Raw genomic sequence first — 19,746 nt, 5'->3', positions numbered from 1 at the left:
AGAATTAAATATAATAGGCCAAGAGCTATAGAAAAGAGCTTTACTCCTTCCTAGGGAAAAGTGCAAGACATAAGACACAGAACTAGAGATATACAGACTAATGTGCAATAAAATGACATCTTTTTGAAGTCTGACCCCAGAGAACAACACAGACTCTTTTAAAAATTTTCAAAGGCAGTGTGGTTTAAGGCAGAATTTAAATTTGGGAAAGGTGTTTAAGGCTTATCTCACAGGGTTGCCTCTCCCTAGTATGTTTTTCACTGGAGTTTGTACTTAGAGGTTAGAAACAACAGGTTCTAAAATCCTTTATCACCAAATGCCAAAACAAGATAACATGCCTGATTGTTTTCAGTCATTTAGTTTTGTTTTGGCAGAATAGACCCCAAAACTCTAAAGCTCTTTGGGAAATCTGAAATCTTACACCATGAGGTTCAAATCTGGATGGGTTCCTTTTCTCCAAGTCAGTTAGTTATTTCAGAGTATAGTGAAAATTATTTTGACACAAATTTTAAGAATATACCATGTGAATATGTATAGCCCTTAAGAAAAAGTAAACTATATAAGAGGATTCATTTAAAATCTAACACTCATGGCACCAAAGAATTCTAACTATAAACCCACATAAGGAAAATCAGTTGTCTTTTTGACCCCCGTTGTGTTCCACACATGTTTTTGGTTTGGGTAAACATAAGGCAAATACAATTTTCACAATACTTCAAGAAGTGTCCATACATTCATCATTTACTCTGCATGTGAGGGTTGCTGCTGGCAGATAAAAGGCATTTTTCCATTCCTCAGTGTATTGAGATCAGTATCAGCAGCCTACAAAATAGGATCCAGCTAAAAGTTGACTGGTGTTCTGCTTCCAGCCACTCCTAAAATCTTTTTATACAGTTCAGCCAATATTTGCAATTTCCACAGGTGAATTGCTCATCAAATTCTGGTACTCTTGTCGGTTTGGGAAGAAGTGTGTCACAAGGGTATTCAGTGATCCTTTGCTAATAAGTTTTTTTTGTTTCTGGATTACAGATTTGGCCATACATTTCTAAACAGCCCCTGTAAGGTTAAAGAAAAGAAAAAGATTAAGTTTATACTTTCTACAACTTAAATGCTACCATTAGAAATATTGAACTTCTAAAGTTAGTTTATAAAGGCTATGTTGAGAAATATAATTTACATATGATCAGGGGTGACGTTGCCCTAGCAAATATTTAGAAGCCTCATATTTGCAAAACAACAAATGGTTATCTATATGATGGTGAAGACTGAGGTAGTTAAAATTTCTCTCAGGAATACTTCACATGAGTATTTTTCCCCCCTCTTCCCAGTCCTGGGGAATTGAACTCAGAGGGGCTTTTACCACTAAGCCACATCCCTGGCCTTATTTTGAGACAGGGCCTTAGTACATTGCTGAGACTGGCCTCAAACTTTGGATACTCCTAACTCCTACCTCAGCCTCCTGAGCCGCTGGGATTACAGGCACATGCCACTGTACCTGGCCACTTTCATTTCATTTCTTCAGAAATGAGCATTGTCTTTTTTTTCCTGTTCATACAGAGGTACTTGACAGATCATTGCCCCCAATTTGTAGTTAATCCAACAATAAGCATAATAAATTATATCTAGATAAGACACAGTAAAAGAAAGTCCTAGAAAGTAAGGAGCATTGGCTCCGATAGTTGTGATTTTGTATCCAAGATGTAAATTTAAGTAGGAAATAAATGGAAGAAATGGGCATTGATACAGTACACAACTGACAGACTTTTTAAGGGAATTTAGACTTTACATAAAGAATAAGACATGAATAAGAATAAGACTTTACATAAGACATGTTATAAGATACCAGGGGTCTGGAATAATTCATTATTAAAAAAAATACTTTCAGTTTCGCTAGGCCCTAAGTTAAGTCTGTGAAATACAACTTTATGACTTACTTAATTTAGCCCTCTTGTTGGCCACCTTTGTCATAGTCTGAATTTGATATCACAGCTGCCTTCTGATTTATACTGAGGAAACTGAACAGGAGGTGTGGGTGGGGTAGGGTAAAGAACTGAGAATGCTCAGAGCCTAGGTGTTTTATCTGTTTACAGATTTCCTAATGGTAATTAGGTCATATTAGGGGTGGGGGGGAAAAAGACAATAATTAGTATTGTTAGAAAACCAGAAACACAAATACCACTCTATTACCCACAAAGATCACCTTGAGACTGTGTCTCGATTCCACCTGCCTGAGAAGTGGGAGCATCAGCCTGTTCCAGGCTCTTGGGAAGCATAGCCCTTTAAAAAGAGAGAGCCATTTTCCATCTGTTCCTGGATGAGCACAATTTGAAAATCATTTCCCAAATCATTTTTTGTTTTCTACTGTGAAGTGAAATTTTTCCTGAGCCTTCCCCCTCCCCTCAACTAATGTTAGATGAGATTTGAGTGGCAGCAAAAACTGACTTATAAGTTGAGAGCTCTTCAGCAAGACTGATCCTTAGCTGCTCCATCTCTTTGTTCTTCTGTTGCTGGAGTTGCACTCCACTTCTTAACTGCCTCTGTCGTTCTTCCATTTCCTCCAGCTGTTCCTGCATGGAAAGGCCAAGAATATTTCTAATGAGCCAACAAAAATTTGATGTTACTCATCATAGTTTATAAATCACTTTCTTTTCTTGTACATTGTTTAATCTTCACAGCAGTGTTGAGACTTGTATCATCTTGATAGTAAAAGTTAGGCAACTTAACATCAAATAGGTTGTATTTTAACATAGTGAACTGCTTTAGAAAATGGTGGCTTGACTGAGGGTGGTAGCTCATGCTTGTAATCCCCAGCCCCTCAGGAGGTGAGGCAGAGGATTAAGAATTCAAGGCCCCAGCAACTGGCTGACATTCTTAAAATTTTTTCCTCTAACTACTTTTCCTTTTAGGAACCTATTAAAGTTTATTTTTATCTTTGTAAAGGCTTAAAGGACATTAAGGATTTATCTGTACTTCCTTCATAAATTGTTTACCAGACTTCAGGTTTTAAAGATTATTTCAATACTGAAACCAAATTCAACATTTGTATGAGGAAAAAAAAAAATGTGTGTGTAGATTTTTTTTTTTTTTTTTTTTAATGTAATGCTGGGGCCTTGCATGGCAGCATATACCTGTAAAACCCAGAGGCCAGGAGGCTGAGAGGTAGAAGGAGCAAGTTCAGAATCAGCCTCAGCAATTTAGCAAGGTTCTAAGCAACTTGGACCCTGTCTTAAAATAAAAAGGGTAGTTCTGGGGATCAAACCCAGGGCCTTGTACATGCTAGGTAAGTGCTATACCTCTTAGCTACATCTCCAGCCTTGTTCAAAAGTTCTAAGTTGGGCCAGCTGTGGTGGCACGTGCCTCTAATGTAGATACTCAGAAGATCCCAAGTTTAAGGCCAGCCTGAGAACTTAGCAGGATCCTGTCTTAAAGGATCTTTTTGTTGTTTTTTTTTTCTTAATTAAGAAAAAGTAGGAGCTGGTCCTACTTTAACTCAGGCTAAGCACCCCTGGGTTTGATCCAGAGTAATGGAAAAAAAGTTCTAAGTTGGAAAATGTGATACTATGCCTAGGAGGAGTCCCTTCAGCCCCCAAGATAAGTGTCCACTTCCTTTTCTGCCAAGAACAGTCTGAGGTGCATTCTATAAATTGTCCCTGCCTCAGATTAATGCCTGGAAAGGCAGTAAGGCAGATATCAGGCAAATAAGTCTTTGGTTTAGCTGGTAACTGGCTTGGAACCTTAAAGCCCTGGGGGAGGGAAAGGGTGTTGACATGGAAAGGTATATTGTAAAGGGGCAGACTGAAGAATACTAAATAGTATCCAGTTGGGGCACATGCTATTATTAGAGGGATCTAAATAAACTGTTCTGAGACAGCCGTGAATACTGTACCTATGGTACATGAATCTTCATTTGATGATTTTGCTGAATCTCAGCTTTTGTCAGCACTATCAAAGGCTATTTCTTTTAGTACCCCACCATGCCTGGGCACAACTCTAAAAAGATGCAACCTTACCAACCAAGTGTCATCTGAAGGGAGCCATCTTTACACTGCTGCCCTGATTTACCACGCCTCATTACCTAGCAAATCTATTGGTGAGACAGAAATATGTGGTTGTGAAAGCAGTCTGTACCACCAGAAATTAGCTCTAACAGACTGGAACAGCCTCACTGAAATGAATCCATATAGTGGCAGTGAGGACTGTCTTCAGTTTTAATCCTATGTAGTGTGCTGCTAGCTGGGCATGGAGGTGCATACCTGTAATCCCAGCAATGGGGGGCTGAGGTAGAATGCAAGTTCAAGGCCAGCCTCAGCAAATTAGTGAGAGAACCCTGTCCAAAATTAAATAAAAATTGTTTTATCTCAAAATCCTAAAGCTTTCTATTTTATTTAGGGGGCATTCAGGACCTTTGGTTTGAACCTACATTACTTTTTTTTTGGGGGGAGGGGGTATAAATTACCAAAGCTGGCCTTAGATTTTGTAATCCTCTTGCCCCAGCCTCCAACATAGCTGGGTGTGGTGGGGTACACCTGTAATCTCCTGGATCCATTCTTCCATGAGAATATTTTTCTCTCACCTTGAGCTGTCCCAATAGGGAAGCCACTAATATGTGGTTGAGTATTTGAAATATAGCTAGTCTGAATTGAGCTGTGCTGTGGATGTAAATAAAATAGATTTCTAAGAATAATAGTAAAATATTTATGTTGAAGTAAGTACATTTTTATGTTGGATTAATTTCATCTTTTTTTCGGGGTAGGGGGGATACTGGGGATTGAACCCCAAGGGCGTTTTGTTACTGAGTTGCATTCTAGCCCCCCCCCTTTTTTTTTGGTTCCAGGAGTGCTTTACCACTGAGCCACATCCCCAGTCCTTTTTTTATATTTTAGAGACAGGGTCTTGCTGAGTTGCTTAGGATCTCGCTAAGTCGCTCAGGCTGGCTTTGAATCCAAGTTTCTCCTGCGCCACTAGGATTACAGGTATGTATCCCCTCACCTGGTTATACCCTACCGCCTTTTTTATTTTTTAGTTTTGAGACAGGATCTTTTCATATGAGTTGCTGAGTCTTTGCCCCAAACTTATTATTTTGCCTCAACCTCCCATGTTGCTGAGATTGAATGTGTGAGCCACCATATTTGGCTTCACATGTTTCTTACATTTTTAATGTGGCCATTAGAAAAAATGACACTATAGTTTGCATGTCAGTTAAGTTGGTAATGCCTTTGCTCCTTGCTACTTATCACCAAGACAAACTCATTCTCTGCCTTCCCCTGCCTACACTTTACCCATTATCTGAGGATTAGTACGTGTCTCTATAGTAGTCCCCAAACCAAATCTGACAAAGGTGTGCTTTCTTTTGGCAGTATTCCTAATAGTTTCTACATAGGTACTTACTCAAGCTGAAGTCAGAAAAGGTACATTCTCTATCTCAGGAGAGGGGCATGGAGAGAACAATAGTAACATGTAATAGGTGCTTTGAAAACAAGAAGGGCAGGGCTGGGGATGTGGCTCAAGTGGTAAAGCACTGGCCTAGCATGCGTGAGGCACTGGGTTCCATTCTTGGTGCCACATAAAAATATTGTGTCCACCTAAAATAAAAAAAAATTAATATTTTTTTTTAAAAGGCATCTGTTGCACAATAAGAATTATTAGGGGACTGATATTGTGGCTCAGCAGTAGAGCACTTGCCTATCACGGGCAGGGCCCGGGTTCGATCCTCAGCCCCACATAAAAATAAAGGTATTGGGTTGGGATGGCAGAGCACTTGCCTACCATGTGTGAGTCACTGGGTTCGATTCTTAGTACCACATATAAACAAAACAAAGGTCCATCAACAATAAGTAAAATGAAGGTATTGTGGGGCTGGGGTTGTGGCTCAAGTGGTAGCGCGATGGCCTGGCATGTGCGAGGTACTGGGTTCAATCCTCAGCACCACATAAAAATAAATAAAGATATTGTGTCCACCTAAAACAAAACAAAAAAAAAAATTAAAAAAAATAAAGATATTGTGTCCATCTACACCTAAAAAAATAAATATTTAAAAAACAATTATTAGGGAGGGGTTGAGGCTGTAGCTCAATGGCAGAGTGCTTGCCTTATACATGTGAGGCACTGGGTTTGATCTTCAACACCACATAAAAGCATATTAAAGGCATGCTGTCCATCTACAACTACAAAAAAAAAAAATAGTATGGAAAACAGGACGAATCAGACAAGGGCTTAAAGAAGAGTAAGAATTAGGTAACAGGGGTTGGCATGTGTGAAGCACTGGGTTTGATCTCAGCACTACATATAAAAAGTAAATAAGGGTCCAAAAAAGAATTAGGTAATGAATAGGCTAAGGCAGAAGGATTGCAAGTTTGATGTCAGCCTCACAAGTTGGCAAGACCCTGACTCAAAATTGAAAAAGAAAAGCCAGGGGATATAGCCCAGTGTTCAATCCCTTTTTCCACTACCACCAAAAAAAAAAAAAAAAAAAAAAAGGTACCAGGCATGAAATTGTGGGAAATGTGGTGTCTCACTGGAACTGCAGGTGATTTAGGGATGGCTAAAATAAAGTTGGTTGTGAGGGTGAAAGGAAATGTGGCCGTGGCTTTTAGCATCTGCCCCCTTATTACATTGCCTTTTTTTTTTTTTTTTTTTTTGGTAACCCATGTGTACTCCCAAATCTGATTGTAGGTTCTTATGTCTTACCACATCTAGTGCCCTACGTTTGTTGGTATGAAATATGCCGATGGTAAATATATTCCATATTAAAGCAGTGATTAAACTAAAAACTTTGATATCATCCTCAGCAAATCTCCCATCCCACCTACTGCAAGCTGTCACCAAATCCTACCAGTTTGATCTCAAAAACCTCCATATTCTCTCATAAGATCTAAGTGGTCTTTCCACACTCTCAACTTACCATCCAAAGTGCTGCCTCAGGAGTGCATATAGCTGTGCAAAAGCTTTGTTAGATACTAACTTATTAGCTCACTCCTTGCAACCTTGTGATTTGATCCCATTTTATATGTGAGGGAGCTGAACCACAGAGCTTAAGCATCTAGTTTCCCAGTTAGTTATTGAGCCAGAATTTGCTGTTTTGAGTTCATACTCCTGCAACTCCATTTTTGTCATTCAGAGATGGCAGGCTCTTTCTAGAGAAAAACTGTTGGTGGAAGGCCAGGCAGGGGCCAAACAAGTGCCCTTGCTGCTCTTTCACCTATTGTGTATAAAATAAAGTGCTGGGGGAGTAGCTCAATGATAAGAGTGCTTACCTAGTAAAATTTGTTTTTCGAAAGGGTCTGCCTTCAGAGAAAATCTTTTTACACTCTGGTCCCAGTCTGCCTCCCCAGCTTCATGCCTACTGCTTGATTTCTTTGTGATTCAGCCACACTGAGCTCACTTCCCAAAACGAAGTGTCCTTTTGCATCTCTTTGCTTTTATATGAACTGTTCCCTCTGTCTAGAATACAGTTCCCTACCTTCTCAATGACTTCTTCAAGGCGCAGCTCTGAAGAATTCATTGAGTGTGGACTTGGGCCAAATTGCTCAGGATTACAGCCTCACTCACAAGCTGAATAACTCTGGACAAAGGACTTCAGTGTCCCCTCCATTTTATAATTTTCCAAATACTTCAGATCTCCCTAATAGAGGTATAAGTGAATGATTGGCTATTACTAATCCTCTAAAATTTCTCCTTTTTTCCACAGGTAGGAGTAAGCATACCTGTTGTCATTGATAAAATGCTTTATTACTACAACAGTTAACACTGTTTGTCACATTGAAGTGTATCATTTCATTGATTTCATTAAGATTTTCACTTTTTTTTTTTTCTGGTACTGATGATGGAACTCAAAGGCACTTTTACCACTGAGCAACATTCCCTGCTCTTTTTTTTTTTTTTTTTTCATTTTGAGATGATCTTATTAAGTTTCCCAGGTTGGACTTGATTTTGCCATCCTCCTGCATCAGCCTTCCAAAATTTTGGGATTTCAGGAAAGTGCTTCCAAGACTTTCACATTTTAGCATCTTGAAATTAATGCTTAGGTTTTATGAAATGTATTACTTTTATCTGGTATCCCTCATGAACTGCAAATTCTAAGAGCACAGTCTAAGAATTAAAGGAGCACCCTTGAAAAGTAATCAGATGAAAATAGGAAAAACTTTGACAAATACATTTTAGAAAGCCATTTCAAAAAAGAAGAATTAGGTCCTTTAAACCCTGATTCCTGTTTAACTTATGGTATAAGTGATAGCAGAAACTCACATCAAGGGTATGTGTCATTTAACTCCTTAGAAAGCTGAACAGATCATAAGATATGAAACAAACCCAGTAAAGTGCTGGAAATCACTGGGGAAAATAACTGGTGCTATGTCAAAAAATTAAAGCAGAAAATTCCCATTTTATGGCATTACCATCTTAGTTATCCTTGCTTGAAATTTTAGCCTCCTCTTTGATGTCTCATCAAATCACCAAGTTTATTTGGCAATTGTTATTTATTGGTACTGAGGATTGAATTCAAGGGTGCTCAACACTGAGCCACACCCCCAGTCCTTTTTATTTTGTGACAGGGAGGGTCTCACTAAATTGCCCAGTTTGGCCTAAAACTTGTGATCTTCCTGCTTCAGCCACCAAGTCACTGGGATTGGTGGGATTACAGGTCCCTAGCTATAGTTGTTCTGGAAACCCCCTTTTAGTCCCACCACCATTGCACCATTGGTTATAATCTCACCTAGAATAGCTTCCTTTTTTTGGTACTGGGAATTGAACTCAGGGAGATACTCGACCACTGAGCCCCATCCTCACCCCTACTTTGTATTTTATTTAGAGACAGGGTTTCACTGAGTTACTTAGTGCCTCACCACTGGGATTACAGCTATCTTTTTTTTTTTAAGACTTTATTATTATTGTGTGTGTGTGTTGCTGAGGATTGAACCCAGGGCCTTCTGCATGCAAGGCAAGCACTCTACCAACTAAGCTAGATCCCCAGCCCTACAATAACTTCTTAAGTAGCCTCCTTTGCCCTTGGTCTGGCCCATTTTCACACTGCCACCAGTACTTTCTAATAGTAGAGAATGATATATGTTACTCCTAATTAAAAGCCTTTAATTAAAAAATAAATAAAAGTCTTTAATTATACAATTGGCTACTGAATAAAATCCAGATGATTAGTTTGGGTTTCAGAGTCCTGTACAAGCAGTTTGGGAGGGTGAGGCAGGAGGATGGCAAGTTTGAGGCCTGTATCAAAAAAAGAGGACGGGGAGCTGGAGTTGTGACTCAGCGGTAGAGCACTTGTCTGGCATATGTGAGGCCCTGGGTTCAATCCTCAGCACCGCCTATAAATAAATAAATAAATGATCCATTTACAACTTAAAAAAAAAAGAGAGAGAACTGGGGATATAATTTGGTGGTAGAGCACCCCTGGGTTCAATCCCCAGTACCATAAAATTTTTTTAAATAAACTTCAAGGTACTCCAACCCAACCTACCTTCACAATTCACCTTAACAACGGCTTTTCACCTTTTACCTGCAGCCAAGATACTAATTATATTTTGGATATTTAGGGTTAGATAAAATGTTAAAACTTCCAGGCTCAGTGGTTTATGCCTGTAATTCCAGCAACTCAAAAGACTGAGTTAGGAAGATCACAAGATCAAGGCAAGCCTGGACAACTTCGCAAGACTATGTCTCAAAAAAGAACTGGGTAGCACACCCCTGTAATCCCAGCAGCTCAGGAGGCTGAGGCAGGAGGATCGCCAAGTTCAAAGCCAGCCTCAGCAAAAGCAAGGCACTAAGCAACTCAGTGAGACCCTGTCTCTAATAAAATACCTATTAAAAAAAAAAATAAGGACTGGGAATGTGGCTCAGTGGTAAAGTGTCCCTAAGTTCAACCCCCCAGTAGCCCCCTGCCTTTTACCTCCAAAAAGTGTGTGTATGTATTTGTGTACACACACACACACACACACACACACACACACATTTTTAAACTTCTTTCACCTATTTTTCTTTTTTAATATAGTTACTGGAAATTTAAAATATATATGTGATTTGCATTGTATTTCCACTGGACAACACAGGTCTAAATTCTTCCTACAATTCATAGCTCAAATTCTACCTTTTTCCATGATGAGTTCTCTAATTTAACCCTGTAGTTAAAAATATCCCATAGCCCTCTTACTTGCACATCTCTTATATCCATTACTTTTTACCCTGAGTTACAATTATTAACATAATATCTACTTGAGTTTTAGTTGTTAGGGACAGTACTTAGGCTGAATAAATAATTGCCCTTTCACTAGCATTGTGAACCAATAAAAAAAAATCAACTTCTCTCTCTCCCGCTCTGTCCTCCTCCCTCCCTCTCTCTCCCCCTCTCTCCCCCTCTTTCTCTCTCTCCACCCTCTTCCCACCCCCCTTCCTTAAAAAAAAAAAAATCAATGTGGGTATTGGGTGAGTGAGTGTTTGATGAATAATTTTAAAACATCCATCTGGGTACAGTGACACACACCTATAATCCCAGCGACTGGGGGAGACTGAGGCAGGAGGATTGCAAGTTTGAGGTGACCCTCAGCAACTTAGTAAACTCTGTCTCAAAAATAAGAAGGGCTGGGGATGTAGCTCAATGGTAAATCACTCCACTCCGGTTCAATCCCTAGTACCCTACCCCCCACAAAGAAAGGAATATACCCATGCATGACCAAACCCCATTGTTTTCATAATACAGACACAGAAACCTGGACAAAATATTTAATCAAGTAAGTGCAGCCATTTTTAATAGAGGACATATTCCCTTAAGGATACACCAAAATCTCCAGGAAGGCATAAAGTGTTTGGCTTTGGTTTAGCAGTCTGGGGGTTGAACCCAGGACCTCACACATAGGCAAAGTGTTCTGCTACTGAAATGTATCATAGTTCTTTTCATTTATTTTGAGCCAGTTGCAATGGCACACACCTGTAATCCCAGCAATTTGGGAGACTGAGGCAGGAGGGTCACAAGTTCAAAACCAGCCTCAGCAAAAACGAGGCACAAAGCAACACAGTGAGACCCTGTCTCTAAATAAAATACAAAATAAGGGCTGGGTTTGTGGCTCAGTGGTACAGCAGTTCTGAGTTCAATCCCCAGTACCTTAAAAAAATAATAAGAACTTTATTTTGAGACAGGGTCTCCCTAAATGGCTCAGGCTGGCCTGGAACATGTGGTTCTCTTGCCTCAGCCTCCAGAATCACTGGGTTTGTAGGTATATGCCTCCATACCTGGCATATTTCAAGAGACAAAAATACTGCTCTGACTGGAAAATTGAGATTACTGGTGAAATAAAATTTGATGTAATTTTCTGTAAACTATATAATAAAATGTTGTTAAATATGAAAAAAAAAATACTGCTCTGAAAGACCCCATACAGCCAGCCACAGTGTCACATGTCTATAATCCTAACAGTGACTTGAGAGGTTGTGACAGAGGAATCACAAGTTCAATGCTATCTGCAGCAATTTAGCAAGACCCTATCTCAAAATTAACAAAGACTTGGGGCTGTTTCTCCCTTTGGAGTTGGCCCACATTCTCCCTTGAATGTATATTCCTTGCTTTACCCAAAACCACCTCACAGCCCATATTTACCCTAGAAGTACCCTCTGCTTTCCTAAATAAACCTCTAAGTTGTAATGTGGTGATGCATGCCTATAATTGTAGCAACTCAGGAGGAGGAGGCAGGAGGATAACAAGTTTGAGGCCAGCCTCAGCAATTTAGTAAGGCCCTAAGCAACTTAGTGAGACCCTGTCTCAAATTAGAACTGGATTAGAATGGCTCATATTTAATCGGAAATAACTTGAATACAAGGGAGATGGTGACACGCACAGAAAAGGAAAATAAGGTATAGAGATTTATAGATTTCATCCCAATCTATAGACTGAACAAAACAACTACAACTGACCAACTATAACTCAGTGATAAAGCATTCCTACCCGTGAATTCAATTCCCAGTACAATTTTTTTTTTTTTAATAAAAAGTTTCTTGTTTATGTCTTTGGGGGGAAAAAAGCAGGGGAGGGGAGAACTGGGAATGTAATTCAGGAGTAAAGCATCCCTGCATGGGTTCAATCCCCAGTACCAAAAGAAAAATTGAAAAAGCCCCACACAGCTGGGCACAGTTGCAGATCCCTATAATCCCAGCTATTTGGGAAGATGAGGCAGGTGAATGCCAAATTAGGAGCCAGCCTGAGAAATTCAGCAAGACCTTGCCTCTTCAAAATAAATACAAAGTCCCACAACAAAGTCTCATAGTGCTCAGCAATACCTAACTCAACACTTACCTGATGTGTCCTGAGCCCTGAGTAGCAGACAATATAGAGGTAAGTTAAACACCACCGCTACCTTCCCAAAGCCCACAGTCTATGGGAAAGGCAGACGTAATTGTTTATTCACTTAGTATTTATATTCCACTGTTCTAAAAAGGGATTAGAACTGGCTCACAATTAATCAGAAATAACTTGAATACAAGGGAGACGGTGACATGCACAAAAAAGGAAAAAAAGGAATAGAGATTTATAGATTTCATCCCAGTCTAAAGACTGAAGAGCTTTAAGGTAGAGGTTGGATGGATGGGACTTAAGGGTGGAGAAGAGGGATGAATTCATTCCATCTGGCCTCATTCCCTCCAGCTCTCCACATACCCAAGTGTGACTCACTCACTATTCAGTTAGAATTAGAAAAAGAAACCTAGGAAGGAGCACTGAAATACTTGGGGTGGGGTTGGGTTGGTTCAAATACAGCATCAGTCTCCTCATCTAAAAGATGAGAATGCTTGTAGTATTAATGTAAAGATTAAATGAGACAGTTGGTGTGAAAATGCTGTGTAAACTAAAAGAGCGTAAGTAATTTCAGCTCCTAACACAGGCCTGACTGAAGGAGGTGAATGAAGAATGGAGTCAAGACATGAGTGAATGGCCCCAAAGGATACATTGTTCTTCCTACACAGGATAGTATCCTCCAAGCCCAAAGACATTAGATTCTGACCACCCTCTCCTTCCTGGTAGAAGACCTCTCTTCCTTTCACAACCAGTGGGCCTACCTTGTACTGCTGCACTTCTTCATCTCGTTTTTGCCTCACAAGTGTGATCTGGTCCTCCAGGTTCCTGTTTTGTAGGTGGAGCTGCCGGGCCTCTGCTTGCAGGGGTCTCAGAGCCTCCTTCATCTCCTGGATCTCAGCCTGGGTTTTCTGCAGAGCTTTGGTCCCTGCTTCTTTCCTCTCCAGGAGCCGAAGCAACTGAGGTTCATACTCCTCCTCCAGGCCCTGGCGGTTCTCTGCCATGAGATTTTCAAACTGGGCAGACAGCCGGCGGCTTTCTTGGATAAAGTGCCCATCCCTTTGGTTTGGGGGTGCTTCTAGTTGTTGCCTTAACTGCTCCTTCTGCTTCTGATAGGCATCCCGGAGTTGCCCCAGTTCCTCTGAGAGCTGGGCTGCCCTAGTAGTTAGCACTTCCCGGAAATCAGCAAACTGAGCCACATCCTGCTGGCGGCACTCCAGCTGATACTGGTAGGCCACACATTCCTTGGTCACCTTGAACAACTTCTGTTTGACCAGCCTGATCTCCTCCCTGAGCCCATCTCTCTCCAGCTCTGCCTGGGCATGCAGCTTGTAGGCAGCCAGGATGTCCTGATGGACTTGCTGTACCTCCTGCAGAGCTGGTTCACGGAGCAGCACAAGTTCATGGATGAGCTGATCCCGCTCCTCTTCCAGCTGGGCCACTGCTTGCACACACTGCTGGAAACGGCCCTCTAGCAGTTCCAGGTCTGCCATGCTTAGGTTGTCCTCTGTGCTGGGGCTTAACCCTGCTCTGAGGCTCTCCTCAGGGCAACATTTCTCTTCTTTTGCCACCATCTCTCCATCACAAACAATCAGCCCTGGGCTGGGACTCTTTGCTGGCTCTGCAGTCTGCTCCACAAACTGTATCTCATCTGGCTTCACAGTCTCTTCCACGTACTCTTCTGGACTTGCAAGTTCTTCCACATACAGTGACTCTGGCTGCCTGGGCTCCTCAATATAAAGTGTCTCCTCTGGCTTCTCTGTCTCTTCTACGTAGAGCGGTGTCTCTTCAAAGTCTCCTGTGTCATCAAGGTAAAGAATGTCTTCTAGGTTCACAGTTCCCTCCGAAGATAGTGTAACTTCTGGGTTCACAGTCTTGGACTCATTCCAGGATTCAGGATTCTCTTCTTGAAGAGGAGAATTGGACTCTGCTCTTGTTTCTCTGCAAAATAAATTATTTAAAGTGAAAGGGGAGCTGTAGTTATAGCTCAATGGTACAGTGCTTGCCTAGAACGTGTGAGACACTAGGTTTGATCCTCAGCACCACATAAAAATAAATAAAATAAAGGTATTGTGACCATCTACAACTAAAAAATATTTTTAAAATAAATAAAAATAAAATGAGGGCTGGGGATATAGTCAGTTGGTAGAGTACTTGCCTCGCATGCACAAGGCCCTGCATTTAATCCCCAGCACCACAAATAAATTAATTAATTAATAAAGTGAAAGGGTTCCAACTATGGTAGGATGGTTTTTGACAGAACCATCAGCCACAGGTCAATTTTTTAATGTCTTTATTAGTACATTATAATATACATAGTAGTGGGATTCATTTTGACATTATCATACATGCATGAAATATAATTTGCTCCATTTGAGTCCCCAATGCTTCCTCTTTCCCTCCCCTCCTCCCTCTCCCTATTCCCCTTCCTTTACTTGTCTTCCTTGTATTTATTTTTTGTTCTTTTAATTGCTGCTTTATAGATATACATAAAGATGAAATTCACTGTGGTACATTCATATATATACAGTAGAAGACAGGAAATAATGGAGATCAGAGCCAAAATTAATGAAATTGAGAATAAAAAAAATAATACAAAGAATCAGTGCAACAAAGGGTTAGTTCTGTGAAACATAAATTCCCTTATCTGGTCCCTTCCCTCTATTGATCTACCCCCTCCGAACACAGGGTCCATTGTTTTGATCCCCTCATAGCACCCCCTCAAAGTCACTATCTCATCTCTGTTTACATAATTTAAAGGAGAGGAAACTCACACTTGAGCCTCTACTATAATTGATACTAAGATTGATAAATCCTTAGCCAAACTAACCAAAAGAGAGAAGACCCAAATCAACAAATTAGAGATGAAAAGGGAGAGATCACCACAGATACTTCTGTAATCCAGAAGATCATTAGAAATCATTTTGAAAATTTATACGCCAATAAATTGGAAAATCTATAAGACACTGACAAATCTCTAGACAAATATGAGCTGCTCACATTGAATCAGGAAAATAGAGAAAACCTAAACAGATCAATATCAAATGAGATTGGAGCAGCAATTAAAAGTTGTGGCTCAGAGGTAGAGCACTCACCTACATGCGTGAGGCACTGGGTTTGATCTTCAGCGCCACATAAAAATAAAAAAAAGATATTGGGTTCACCTGTAACTTAAAAAAAAAAAAAAAAAGTCTTCCAGGGCTGGGGCTGGTACATCACCTGCCTAGCATGTGTGAGGCACTGGATTTGATCCTCAGCACCACATATAAAAATAAATCAATCAAATAAAGCTGTGTATCCATATACAAGTAAAAAAAAAAAATTTGAAAACAAAGTCTTCCAACAAAGAAAAGCCCAGAACAAGATGGATTCTCAGCTGAGATCTACTAGATTTTTAAAAATATATATATTGTTTAGTTGCAGATGGACACAATACATTTATTTTTTTTTAAATATTTATTTCTTAGGTGTAGATGGACTCAACACAATACCTTTATTTTTATGTGGTGCTGAGGATCGAACCCGGGTCCCGCCGGTGCTAGGCAAGCACTCTACCACTGAGCCACAATCCCAGCCCCACAGTACATTTATTTTATTTATTTATGTGGTGCTAAGGATGAAACCCAGTGCCTCACACATCCTAAGGCAAGTGCTTTACCACTGAGCCACAGCCCCAACCCTGAGATGTACCAGATTTTTAAAGAAGAACTAACACTTGTCTTCCTCAAAGTACTTGGAAATAAAAAAGGAGGGCACAGTCCTAAAAACAACTATGAAGCCAATATAATCCAGGTATTAAAACCAGACAAAGTCGCATCAAGGAAAGAAAACTAAAGACCAATATTCCTGATAGAATAATACAGAAACCAAAGACATAGACTCCAGCAGATTCTCAAATCAAGGCTCCTTTTCCTGTATTGATCTGGTGCCTCTGCACACACAGTCCATTGTTTTGATTCCCTAAAAACACCCCCTCAAAGTCACTGTCTCATCTGTTTACATAACTTCAAGGACAAGAAACTTACACCTGAACCTCTACTATGTGCTTCATAGTAGAGTAAAATTCTAATGTTGAAGTAGAAACTTCTTTCTTACAATACTTGCCTGCTGGACTTGATTCTCCCTTTAGAATCAGACAATTCTGCTTTTCCACGTATGTTCTTTGAACACTTAAAGATAACTAACTCAGAGGCTAGGGAGATAGCCCAGTGGTCAAGCATGTACTTGGCATGCGCAAAGCCCCATAGGTTCAATCCCTAACACCAAAAAATAAAAAGATAATTAATTTACCTTTCAATTACTGCATACATACCAAAGTTTCCTCTGTCCTCCTTATTTGAATCACTTCCTCTGACCAGGCTCCATATTGTCACTATCCCTTGAGGATGAGTATTAAAAGCAGGTGTGGCCGGATGCGGTGGCACTCACCTGTAATCCCAGTGGTTTGGGAGGCTGAGGTAGGAGGATTGGGAGTTCCAAGCTAGCCTCAGCAACTTAGGCCCTAAACAACTAAGAAAGACCCCTGTCTCTAAATAAAATATTTTAAAAAGTGTTGGGGATGAAGTTTAGTGGTTGAGCGTCCCTGGATTCGATCTCCTATACAAAAAAAACAACAACAAAAAAACAGAAGTCCATAGACACTAAAATCCTATTGAGGCAGCCAAGATTTCCTTAGAATATAGGGCAGCCCCATCATATTCTCCCTGTCCCCACCTCTGGTACTGGGGATTGAACCCAGGGTGTTTCACCACTGAGTTACATCCCCAACCCTTTTTATTTTTAGACAGGGTCTTGCTAAATTGATAGGCTGGCTGTGAATTTGCAATCCTCCTGCCTCGGCTGCCCTACTTGCTGGGATTACAGGCATGTGCCACCACACTCAGCTGTACCAACCTTCTAATGGCTTCTTCCCTGTCCTCACCCAATGTATTCTCTACAGGGCCACAGTTCACTTGCTACACCCTAATGTTGCTCCACTTCACAATTTCATGTGGCTCCAACTTACCTTTTTTAGCCTCAGCTCACATTACTCCTGCAACCCACCCCATGCCTGACAACCCAGAACATGTGTTAACTTTTCACACTTCCCACTCTGAGCCCACAATGACTGAAGGATCCAATGGCTGAGAAATGCAGCTTCGCGAACACCACCTGCCTAGAGAACAGCCCTGTACTACACAGAAAGGTCAAGCTCCTGGCACCAGTAAGACACACCTGCTCAGTCAGCCAGGCCCACTCTTCTACTCAACAGAGACCTGCTTTCCCAGCCAATGGCCCTCCCATCATGCTCTTGCTGAGACCTCCATCTTGGAATGATTTAACCACACTCAAGGTACTATTCTAAGCATTATACATGAGTACTTTCTTTAAAAACAAACAAAAAAACAAAACAAAACATTTTTTTTAGTTGTAGGTGGACATAATATCTTTTTTTTAAACATTTATTTTTTTAGTTTTTAGGTGGACATAATATCTCTATTTTACATTTATGTGGTGCTGAGGATTGAACCCAGTGCCTCACGCATACTAGAAGAGCGCTGTACCTCTGAGCCACAACCTTAGCCCCATGAATACTTTCTTATAGAATATTCCTCTATTATCCCCATTGTATAGATGAAGAAGCTGAAGCACAAAGAAAATGAGGAACTCACTGGAAGTTCCACAACTCATACAATGGCAGACAGGCCTAAAGAAGGCCACAGTACTTACCACTCTCTGCCTAGCATAGGTGTGATGTCTGGAAGAAGTAAATGTGGCATGGCACATATAATAGAGTTTGGAACATAGTGGTCAAAAATAACTATCTTAGAGCTAGGGTGTGACTCAGGGATAGAGTGCTTGCCTAACACGCATTGACTCTCTAGGTTGGATTCCAGCACCAAAAAAAAAAAAAAAAAAAAAAAAAGCTTTCTATTTCCTGAAATTTCTATTTATCTTTCAAGACTTGCTCAAACTCTTATCTCCTCTGGGAAGTTATTTCCCAAACAAGATCCATCTAGGTCCTCACAACACTGAATGCAGCTCATCTTGCGCGCAGTTCTTTGCATTACCGAAGTGCATGTGTCTGTCTCACTGATAGTGAATTTCCTAAAAACAGTTATATTCTCCTTCCCAGGGGTGGGGTCCTTAAAAGGAAGGCAAGAAGAAATGACTGATCTTCAAAGAGGAAACTTACCCAAGGTCAAGTGGCAAAGCTGGAGTAGAACCCAGGCTTCCTGACTCTCAGGCCATGCTGTCACTCCACCCAGGGTACCAGATGCTGTGCTCACACAGCTGCCTCTACCAAGCAGGGCAAGAAGCACATTATGGGAGACTAAGGGGAGAGGGATGAGTTTGGCCAGGACCCCTGACCTCAGGCTTTCTTGAGCCCAGGCAGTGTGCTTCTGCCATTCTATCCCTGTTCCCAGACGACTCCAGAAGCTCCCTAACACTGTCTGTTCCTCAGGGATTTGGCTGGGAGTGTGTGTGTGACACTGTGCAGGCAAGATTACATCTATTTGACTCTGTGTACACCTCTATGTGTACACAGCAGTACAGGCGATTGAATGTGATCCACATGAGGAATGTGACTGTGGAGGGATGTCAAGAGTATATATTTGTACCTCCACCTTCTTGGTACACTGGAAAATCCCAGGGCTACAGCCTGAGGTGGAACAAAAACACTCCCCACTCATTCCCAAATCCCTTGGCCACAGGTCCCTTCCCCTAACCAGTGGTAAGCTAACAATGTGGACAGAGTAGCAGCTGTCCCTTCTAGTCCCTGCCCAGCCAGAACCCTCCTGCTGCTCCAGGGTAAATAGACCCTCCCCACCCCCATCCCAATTAGACAGGAGAGAACAAGCTGCCGACCAGACTTTTAACTTAAAATTGGCAAATGCCCAACCTTGCACCAAGTGGCTTCACCCAGCGAATTCACAACTGGTTGCCCCAGTTGACATTCCCAGTTGACATTTGGCGTTGAGGAATGACAGAAAACGAGTATTGTCTTTGGATACATGGGCAGGTTGATTTTGAGCAGATTATAGCCCGAAAGGGTTAATTCTCACGCGCCCTTGGGAGGGGGAGGGGGATTATAAAAAGCCACTGATCAAGGAAGGTCCCATGACCCCGAGCCAGAGCTCCCCATCTCCCTTGGATGAGCGGCTCCGCCCCGTGCCCCACCCCGGCTGGACCACTACCTCCAGCCTGGTGAAGGGGCTGCGGGTGGGGGAAGGGAATACGTCCAACACCCCCTCCCCAAAGGGGAGGCGACACAAGCTTGGACTGTCCTACCTCGCGGCCTGGGCGGCGCCGTCCCCGCCGCGCCGGAGCTCCGGGCTGGCCATGGCTGCGCGACCCCGGGCTCAGCGGGCACGTTATTAATAGCTAGCCCCGCCGGCCGCTGCTCAGGCGCCCGCGCCCGCCGCACTGCCAGCTGCAGCCGACACCGGATCCCGGCCGCCCCGGGCCGGGCGCGCCCACTT

General features: G+C 41.6%; 1 protein-coding gene across 2 annotated transcripts; it reads right to left on the bottom strand.

Moving 5' to 3' along the window:
• Window positions 1-26: 26 nt before the first annotated feature.
• On the bottom strand, window positions 27-19,714 carry Sync (syncoilin, intermediate filament protein). 2 transcript variants are annotated; one of them, XM_076860821.1, is made up of 5 exons: window positions 19,556-19,714; window positions 13,048-14,224; window positions 2,443-2,567; window positions 2,201-2,277; window positions 27-1,056 (listed from the first exon to the last, which is right to left on the bottom strand). In XM_076860821.1, exons 1-5 carry the CDS (start codon window positions 19,606-19,608, stop codon window positions 1,046-1,048), a joined length of 1,443 nt encoding a protein of 480 aa, XP_076716936.1. In that variant the 5' UTR covers window positions 19,609-19,714; the 3' UTR covers window positions 27-1,045. The 2 variants fall into 2 exon arrangements, with proteins under 2 accessions (XP_076716936.1, XP_076716937.1); XM_076860822.1 differs by lacking the exon at window positions 2,201-2,277.
• Between the last annotated feature and the right edge of the window lie 32 nt (window positions 19,715-19,746).

This window comes from Callospermophilus lateralis, chromosome 7 (genome assembly GCF_048772815.1).
Source record: "Callospermophilus lateralis isolate mCalLat2 chromosome 7, mCalLat2.hap1, whole genome shotgun sequence".
Lineage (NCBI taxonomy): Eukaryota > Metazoa > Chordata > Mammalia > Rodentia > Sciuridae > Callospermophilus > Callospermophilus lateralis.
This window is presented reverse-complemented; position numbering and strand designations above follow the sequence as displayed.

Excerpts from the sequence above, each read along its gene's own strand:
- Sync (XM_076860821.1), bottom strand. The coding sequence starts at position 19,608 with ATGGCCAGCCCGGAGCTCCGGCGCGGCGGGGACGGCGCCGCCCAGGCC. Across the intron at positions 14,225-19,555 it reads GGCGCCGCCCAGGCCGCGAG|AGAAACAAGAGCAGAGTCCA; the intron begins GTAGGACAGTCC and ends TTTATTTTGCAG. Across the intron at positions 2,568-13,047 it reads AAGAAGTGCAGCAGTACAAG|GAACAGCTGGAGGAAATGGA; the intron begins GTAGGCCCACTG and ends CTTTCCATGCAG.